Consider the following 9,870-nt stretch of genomic DNA (forward strand, 5'->3'; position numbering starts at 1 on the left):
AGGAAGGAAGGAGAGACGTCCCTCATCCAGATTAATCCGTCCATGACTACCCTTAATTTTTTTTTTTTAATCTTACCAGTTAATCAATATATAAGTTAGCTTTCCCTCTTTCTCTATCGATATATGCACATTTTCCACCAGCAACAGTTTCGACTTCACTGTGCAGATACAGCAAGCCACGAATGGGATGTTATGCCAACCTTGTCCTAACGAGTACAAGGATACCACGAAAACATGCTTGCAATGTGCCCATTTCATTGGCCTCAAGAGAAAACACGTAGGTGGGAATTACTGTCAACAATTCAACATACGAGAGGTCGATGAATTTAAACTCGAAGTAAACATGTTCATATTTTGGAAACTTGGGATGGGGATCTTTGTATCTGACGTGCCTAAAAGGCAGATTCCCACCTATTCCCCCCAGGAGTCATCCTCCATGACTTTCTGGATATCCCCAATTTCGCTTCCGCGAGCTGAAGTTTCGTGTTGTCTACTCAATAAATTTGCCAAATTATCGTTGGAAGTTATACATCTCTGCGACACAAGCATTGATTAAAAAGTACTACTAGGATGACTTCTGAGTAGTCAGTACCCGAGACAAGTCAGAGGCAAAGATTTCCCTGAAATTTAAGCTGCACCAGCTCAGGGATGCAGTAGATGGCCATCCGCATTACTAGATATGGTCACAGAGAGCCGGAAATTCGATCACAGCAAGCCTCCAGAACCTTCAGGAGATAAAACCCAAAATACATATTAGGACATTAATACCAATCCACGTCATCGACGGTTGATGGCACAGAGAATTAGAGATGCTAGGAGATGTCATCAAAGCATATGCATGCAATAAATTCCGTAATCTGCACAACTGGTAATTCTCGATAACCAGAAATTGGAAAGCGAAGAAAGACCCTCCCTAAATTTCCGAGTAAATTATCACATTTCTAGGTAAATAATCTACTGTGGTGGAGCTTAATTAGAAGACAGCTTACCTCTTTCTTCATGGTTCCTTGCTGCATTGGGGGTAGATCTTTGGAATAGGACTCACGAAGAGGGCATAAAACACTTAACCTACAGGCCTATCTTCTCATTCAGTGTTTTGTGATATGCTACCTGTGAATCACGTCGAACAAAAATTCAGTTCATGCAAGCCTATTGGGCAGAAGCCAACTTATGCCTCTCATCTCAGTTCATTTTCCCTCTCCTACCAAGTGCATGCCATCATAGTAAAAAGAGAAAGAGGTTCAAAAGAATTGTTCTTACAGATGTTGATGTCTTAAGCAGCTCTCTTATGGCCATTGTCGCATAACTAGAAGCTGGAAGGGTAAAGCTCAGCTTGAGAGCCACATGACTATCCAATGACTCAGTGCCCTCAGCTTCAGTACTACTTGGCGATACATTCACCCCTTTTTCATCATCCACTTGTACTGAATTATTGTTGGCAGCAGAATCATTTTCGTCGGCCATGTTCAGAGGTTCAGCTTTGGTGATTCTGTCCAAATCTGTCTCCGCAAGTGGTACATGAGCGTCTGTGTATTTTAGCAATTCCCTGCAGTGTCGGAGAGAACCCATCAACTTCATGTCCGAAAATAGGAAATTAAACAAACAAGAATATGCGCTCCCCTCCTCCTCCCCCCCCCCCCCCCTACCCCCAACAAAATAAAAAAAAAAAGAGGCAAGAATATACATACCACTGGAAGTCTGTTGGCTTCTGGAAAACTCGTCGATAACCGCCAGTCAAACTCGTTATAGAGAACTCCCTACATACTCCCAAAGAGAACAACAGGAAACAACAATTAGCACGGTATTAACTAAAGTTACGAGAATTTGTTAAACTATCTAAGTGAAGTTCTCAGCTACAGTACTTGATGTTATGCGGGCTCCCTGCCAAGCTGATGCCGTCCTAGAGAACACAGATGGACATTGATTTCAGTGAACTTGGGGAGTTCTCTTAATATTTATCATGTGTTTGAGAGCAGAGGACAAATGGGAGTAGAGAGGTTGAAACCGTTGAAGTTAAAACATGTACGTAATAAGGCCTGTATATTATGTACAATTCCTTCTAACCATGCCATGATCATCCACTTGTGATTCAGACCTCTTGCATGCAATACTATTGTGGAGAAAAAACAAGAGGTAGATGCTTGATATTAATATCTCAATCATCAAGTGTCTACCTTCTTTGCCAAATCATTGTAAACTTCTGCAATATCATTATTCGGGTATATGACTCTTGAGCTGCAAGAAGAAAAGCTTGTCAAATTAATATTCGAGTATCCTGGAAACAAAAGGAGATGAATGATTCCATTGACTGACTGGTCGTCACAATAAACAAAGATGTTCCAGTTCCATAAGACAGGCACAGCCTCTCTCCACTTTACCCAGGCATAGGTAGGATGATGTCATCAACTGTGTAGCTGTGAGATGCAATATCTTCCAGAGCCAAAGCCTGCCAAAATGTTAAGGATGAAATTCTGAAATCATTTGAACTCCTATGCTGCAGTCTAGTGAGAATCCTTGGGCAGCCCTAGGCTTCAAGAGGCAAAATGTCCCAAACTGGAGAAAGTTTGGGTAACAGGGGCAAAATGTCCGAGAGTGTTCCTTAAAGAAGCACCAAATCACTGAGAAGTTTGAAAGTTCATTCCACTAATTCCTACTGATTTTTGTGGATCTAAACAAGGAGTCCATTTCAATGTCCCCCTTTCAAATGCAACCTAAACCTTCACATCCAGCATACATGCCTAACTGATGCACAATTTGTGTTGCGTTTGGTAACGGAGTAGAGTTTGATTTAAATTAATTGAGTTTGATTTCACGGCATAAAGACAAAAGTAGTTGGAAAAATTTATTATTAAAATTGAAGAAGAAGATAAAAAAAAGTAATGATTGTGTTGTTAAATTGAGGGGAAAATAATGAATAGTTGGAAGAATTTAATATTAAAAAATCAATTGTAGTAATAGATAAGAAAAAGTATGTGAGATGAATTTATTATTAAATTGAAGAAAAAGAAAAAAAATAATGATTATGTTGTTGAATTGAGGGAAAAGTTAAATGGAGTTAAAGTGAAGTTAAATCATACTCCATTGCCAAATAAGCCAAATGCTAAAAATGAGAGACACAAATTATCATTTAGAGAGATCTAAATCAAACTGAATTTCTTTCTGTAACTTCCTGACAATGTATATTCAAAGTGTCTTTGAAATTTTACAAGAAAGAAAGACAAACTTTCACTTTAGCAACACAAAGAACAAACTCAGACATGCTTAAGTGGGAACATGATGTAACATTGTCCATGTATGCTTAAAAAGAAGTTCAAGTAGTTAAACACATCGGTTTCTATATCAACTAATGCTACATGAAGCGTAGAAGAGCAAAGATGGCTGATTTGGAGAAATGCTTCCCATGGTAGACAAATGGACACTGGTCCTTTTCACAGGCCCATACAAGTTTCTAGAAAGTGGTGACATAAATATAAGAAGAGTAACTAAAACAAGTTATCTTACCTTAACAAGAACATTTTGTTCCGTGGAAACATCTGTTTCAGATGCCTCATCTAAATCTTCGGAGTCATTTACAAAATTGTTGTCAGCTCCACATTCCAAATCAATGGCTGTTCCTGCGTTTTCAGCAGCTTCCCTCCGACAAAATACCAAGTCCCCAACCATGACCTGATCCGAACCTGCCACAAGGTGAAGGAATTAAAAAAATTTCCTCATTGTTGGTTTCTAATATTTATAACTATTGTGTACTACGCGGGCAAGAATATATATACACAAGCAACCAATTCATCTGGAAGACAACTTTTTGGAACAGAAAATACCATACCATACTTTTGCACCCTCAAGCTTGCTGCATGGTTCCACAGATAGCTTTGGTAACTATGCACATACCTGCGAAGAAAGCACATACCGAGATTTGAAAAAACGAAAAGAAATAGCAGCAATGAAAGGGGAATAAATTTATACAGGATAAACCTTCTTTTTTTTTCCAAAAATAGATCCAGATCAAGTAGAAAGCATATATCTGACTAATAACTTACATCATTCTCAGCGTCCTTGGTATAGCTCTCAGAGCTTGCAAATAGTTCCCTGGAGACTTCTTCAAAGACTGCAGCTGTAAGGGAAAAAAAGATGAAAAACATCAATACTATCATCAAACAACTAAAAGGATTATATTCCTGCTAGTATTATCCTGAAGAATAGAAGGATGATACTGTCCGCTACTAGTGATGATTGCTATATAAATAATAAGTACTCTTAGAAAAGGGTCTCTGAAAAGGAAAGAGACCTTTGTTTAGCAGAAAACTAAATAGGAATCAAAAGATTAGCAAAGCACTAAAAAAAAATGAGATGCCGCACTCAGCATTTACCAAAGCCCTTTCGGCAACAAGATGACGAGGTAACTGCCTCAAGGTCCCTTCAATATCACCACTTTTCTTATAATATTCACGTGCCATGGCAATCACATCTCGTTGTATCTAAAAGACTATGTTAAGAAACTGATGCTTCTAGTCAAAAGAAATGACAATAAAAATGAAATGATCCAAAGCCTACAAAATATATATATATATATATATATATCTACATATAATATATATATATATATATATATATCTACATATAATATATAATGCAACACCACCTCTTAAGAATGAATGAGATATTGGTGCTAGCCATTCTTTCAGTGACATTCATTTCCACATTTTTCCAATATTTTTATTTTGTTTCTTGCTTAACGTGTATAAATCTAGGAGAGATCATTCCATACATCTTTATAGATGCAAACAGATTTTTAGGAAATCAAAAGGACTTTAAAAATTGCAATGTTAGATTTAAAATGCCCTCCCAAACTTTTTACGGAAAAGTCTCAATGATTACCTTAGTTCTGTACTAAAAATAGTTCAGGCATTTGATTTACATGCTCTATATACAAATGCGTAGCTTGTTTAATCACCTATTTATAAAAAAGAGTATTTTGGAAAGCTGAACTTAGCTTTTTCTATATACATAGTTTAGATAATCTTTTTTTTTTTACAGGTATAGATTAGATTATCTTAAGTATGAAATGTGCATGCACACTTTGTGACCCAAAGCTAGAAACCTCATTAATAAAACTATTATGGATACTGTGCCACATGGAGTAAGCTTTGCACAGAATTAAGCAATGACTATAATTACAGAAAACCAGAAATCTCAAAAAAAAAAAGAAAGGAAAATGAAAATTATATCCAGTTTGCGCTGCTCCAGTGAGAAATAAGCCAAACTAGTCTGACTATTGACAGTTTGAGGTGAATTTGACTTGACAACATTATCTTAGAGAGAAATTCACAAACTTTTTTGCCAAGAAAATTGATATAACAAAGCATACACGGCACACACTTTTTAACCAGTTCATACAGACATAGAAAAATAATGAAGTGGCTATGTTTCTTAAAAATAGGAAAGCTGAAAAAAGGATATCCCCTTCCCTTGGATCGAGAATCATACTCACGGCAGCTTTCCACTCTCCTCTTAGTAAAGCAGCTCCAATCAGATGAGTTGGAATAGAACCGCTTCCAAAACGCTGCAATTCATTGAGCGCACTTGCACTTTAATGAGCAACATGATAACAAACCCATATAATAAAATGTATAAATCGTGCACCATTTTTATATTCATTCAGGCCAATGAATAGTCCATACAATATTGAAATGCACAGACCTCACCCAGACCATGAATTCCCTAATTTCTAGCCCCCTAATAGATGCCTAGTAATCAGCAATTAAGATTCTTTTTAATTGAAGTGGGGAGACAGAGAAGTTAGAAGTACTTGCAGGCCGAAGTAGTTAATAAAACCATGCTTTCCTAGCGAATCTGCTGAAGCTTTGATATTATCTTCCAACTCTGCAAGAACTCCTCTGAGAAGATGTACAAGTGTGAGTATAGATTAAGAGATATTATATGTAAACTAGTACAATTACAGTGACATAAGTTAGGACATAACCGTACCGCAGAGTAACAGTAAATCGATTTCCCTGGAGCTGCCCCAAAAGAAGTCCATCTTTGACATAGCTGAATAATGATGCAGCTTAAAAACTCATGAATGTATCATGTAAAAGATAAAAGAAAAACACTAAGCAAGAAAATATAACTAAATGATCTTACCAGAAGTCACCCACTTTAATGCCAATTAACCTTTCATTAAGAGAGGCTAATTTGCTGGCAGATTGTTTGAAAACTGTCACCTAGAGCCACAGAATAAATCTACTTCTCTTAGAAAAGGGATCATTCAAGTAGATAATCTACTTCAAAAGTTAAAAGTTTGCATAAAATGATGCTTCTTTCCTTGAATAGTATATTTGTCACATCAAATCAGATAACAATTTGGAGAAATTTCAAATCTATGTAGACATTTGAGGCACCATTTGATATTCTTTGACAATTTTCCAAGGAGATCTCATCATTTTAACTGAACTTGCTTGACAAGATAATTATATTGCAAGCAACATTTAAGTATGAGTTGAAACAGAGTAAGAGATGTTTGTAAGGAAATCAATAGAAAAAAAAAATCATTTGGTGGTAAGTAGTCTAACTCATATAAAAACTGATAGACAAGGCAGGAATAAAATATAAAGATGTCGAAGAGCAGCAATAATCACCCTCTGCGTTGTGACTGCACGCTTGTCCTTGGTACCAGCAAACCCGAATGATTTAGACTGTCGAATAAAAAGAGAAATAAAATTATCAAAATAAATTCAACTAGGTAAGTCAGAATGGAAACTGGAGAATATCAAAAGTATGGAGCATAACTGCTGTCTATTTTAGATATAAAGAAGACGCTTTTCCGTATAAAACCCACTTGTTTACTCCCAGAGGTAACAATTTCAAAAATCCATAACAGCTAGAACCTTGTTAGTTATTCTTCACATGAAGCCATTGAGAATCTAAGATGAATAAGAACCAATTAGCACATCATGGCATCCAAGTGAGCATTATACCTGAACACCCAACATCTTTCCTACTATTCCTAAGGCCTCCTGTGTGTCCTTATTTTCCTTGTAAAGATTAAACCTGAAGAGCAAATAGGAGACCACATAAATGCCATAATGGAAAGAAAAGTAAACAGTTTCAAGAGTTAAAATTTCTTAATGTATACTGTCCAACTAAGTCAAGAGTTAAAATTTCTTAATGTATACTGTCCAACTAAGTAAGCTAAATTTAGAAGGGTCAAAATACCCACATTAGAAACTAGATAGAAAAATGAACGCATAAGCAACAAATGTGATCCATAGAAAAGAGAGAGTTATTATTCCAGTGATTACTCTGGCTTTAGGACCTACTGGATTTGTTCAACAATATCTATTACTTATACATGTCCAGTGTTTAACTCCAATGGTATCTCCCTGCAGAAAAGGAGGATCTTGTATATTGAGAAACATATTTTCAAGAATCATTGAATTCTTCAAAGAGTTGAATGTAGAAAGGCACATGAAATAAATTACTTTTTCATCATTTACCAATCATAGAAACATAAAAAGCACTCAGACTACTAAAATACCTGAGGAACTTGCCAACATTTTCCGGCCAACTACTGGAACCTCTGCTGTCAAATGGCTTATCACCTCGTTCTTTCCTTTTCCTTGAGTTTCTGCCATTGCCCTCACCTCCAGAATACAGCCTCACCCGAATGGACTTCGATGAGGCATCCGGTCCATCAATGGTGTCAGTAACAAGAAACTTGAAGTTCTCTTTAAAATAATTATGAATCGCCTGGAAAATAATATCATAAATTATTACAGAAAATAAAGTAATTGGGAAATGCCACATTTTGAGTGGACTATCTAGTAGGTATGTTTTCTTTACATCACATAATACACTGAATTGTTAATACTTCCAGCTGAACTTCACTTGAGCTTGCTCAAATCCAACTAAAGAGCACAAAATTTTTAAATGTTCTGCTTTAGGTGGCAGCAACACGGCTCAGCTGTAAACACTACGTAAACTGCATATAAAGTGGTGCAAACCCGAAAAACATGGTCAGAGGATGAAACTAACCGTTCGCTGGGTTTTATCAGAGTTTGGAGAAAGAACTATAGCCGAGATATTCTCTTTGGGGCCAGAAGTGACTTGATCAATCAAAGTTTTGAGAAGATCAGCATCTGCTTCACCAGCAAGAGCTCGAAATGATTCGACTTCTGAATCATAACTTTTATTGAGATAATCATTTTTCTTCGTCTCATTTCCATCTCTGACTTCAACTGACTGCAACAAGCATCCAGAGCAAAAGGTCAAGACCGCATGGGGGAGATATCCCAGGCTTAGAAGCAAACTCGAATTAATTACCTCAGGAGGAGCAGTTAAGGAAGTCAAATGAACGACGTTTCCATCTAAATCCACTTCATTGACGATAAAATCGGAATACCTGATTAGCCCACAAAGAAAAACAACAGCATTGGGTTGAAGAATTTAGTCTTTCAGCAGCTAATGGCTGACGATTTCAACTCGACTCCAATCGCTATCTGATCAAGAAATATACACTGCTGCACACTTCCTGCTAATAGCTCATCGGTCAACCTATCCGTTGCTAGATATCATGTGAACATCCTCAGCAAATGTTACTACTAAAAAAAAAATGGCATTTCCGCATAATCACAAGTGACAACGAACACGGCTACGATCAAGTTTAAGACCTTTGCTTGAGGATGCCACGGAAACCCGGGAGCTGAGAGATATAGCATAAGATGCCGACTTCCGACTCGTCCATCGATTTCGCCGTCACTAACGGGTTCTCAAATGAGCCAACCGCGCTACTGCTGATTCCTCTCGGGCTCAAGCAGCTGCAGAAGTAGGGTTTTAGAGCTCGTCTTCCCAGCACAAAGCACAACCGTGCCGCCACCACGGAAGACTCAAGTCTCGATCAATCGGCGACAGGACAACCTCTGGCTCCGGTAACTGCTTCAGCGTAAAAACGCCGAGTCTTTGATTACGATCAAACTGCGATTAAAGAGGAGAGCGACAGTGGGGAGAAGAAGCGGGAGCGGCAAACGTTGCCCTGGCACAGTTATTTTGGTCATATAGCACGAGCAGTCCCTGAACTTTGAGATTGATATATATATAGGTCACTGTACTTTAACTTGATGTAATCAACTCTCTTAACTTCTGAGAAAACCTAAATTTGACCTCAGTCTTAGATCGGGGCGGTGATCCGTGACGTTCGTGGGTTACCAGGCCAGGCCTGGCCTGGCACGGCGCGTAATCATTAGCAGGTCGGAACGGCACAAAATGTTTATTGGGAGAGCGGTGGAAGTGAAGGCACCGAACATAGTCGAGGGAGCTTGGAAAATCAAGCTCTACTTGTAGAAGGGTAGGAGGAGGAGGAACAAAGAGTGGTGACTATGAAGGTGCAGCTACATAGGGGTGTGCGTAGGTACAACATAGATTAGGAACCTAGTGCCCGTTAGGTTAGAGTCTGGATAGATCCAATTAAAAATAGGCTAGAGAGTCTGAGTAGCAAAATATGGAATCAGTGAAAATATGTTTTGATTCTGATTTCATTGTACAGGGTACCCAGAACTTGAATTAAAACTTGTATTTAGATCCTGTTTCTTTTTTATTATACTAGTGAAGAATGCACGTGCTATCTCATTTTAAAAGTATTTATTACTCATCTCAACAGTATTAAAATAACTTATAATGAAATGTAACTCCTCTTATTTAAGAGTGTAAAAGATAATACATATATTTGTGATTTGATTTTATAATTCCTAAGGAGCATACATGATATTTTCTCCATTAACTTTGTATAGGGTAAATTGTTAATGTCCTTTAAAATAAATAATAAGTAGAGAGTGATGTTAGCTTTTAGAGTCATGCTTTATATCTAGGAATCGTCCA

The 9,870-nt window shown here is 37.5% G+C and overlaps 1 protein-coding gene across 1 annotated transcript; it reads right to left on the reverse strand.

Annotated features, from left to right (window-relative positions):
- Positions 1–235: 235 nt before the first annotated feature.
- Positions 236–9,057, reverse strand: LOC116189004 (multisubstrate pseudouridine synthase 7). Its single transcript, XM_031518489.1, has 21 exons — positions 8,667–9,057; positions 8,320–8,398; positions 8,032–8,238; positions 7,535–7,746; positions 6,975–7,047; positions 6,636–6,692; positions 6,142–6,221; positions 5,986–6,048; positions 5,807–5,894; positions 5,458–5,560; positions 4,368–4,471; positions 4,038–4,111; positions 3,824–3,888; positions 3,502–3,677; positions 2,379–2,446; positions 2,175–2,235; positions 1,863–1,900; positions 1,689–1,757; positions 1,261–1,546; positions 990–1,110; positions 236–725 (listed from the first exon to the last, which is right to left on the reverse strand). Exons 1-20 carry the CDS (start codon positions 8,738–8,740, stop codon positions 1,069–1,071), a joined length of 2,019 nt encoding a protein of 672 aa, XP_031374349.1. The 5' UTR covers positions 8,741–9,057; the 3' UTR covers positions 236–725; positions 990–1,068.
- Positions 9,058–9,870: the final 813 nt, after the last annotated feature.

This window comes from Punica granatum, chromosome 1 (assembly GCF_007655135.1).
Source record: "Punica granatum isolate Tunisia-2019 chromosome 1, ASM765513v2, whole genome shotgun sequence".
Classification (NCBI taxonomy): Eukaryota; Viridiplantae; Streptophyta; class Magnoliopsida; order Myrtales; family Lythraceae; genus Punica; species Punica granatum.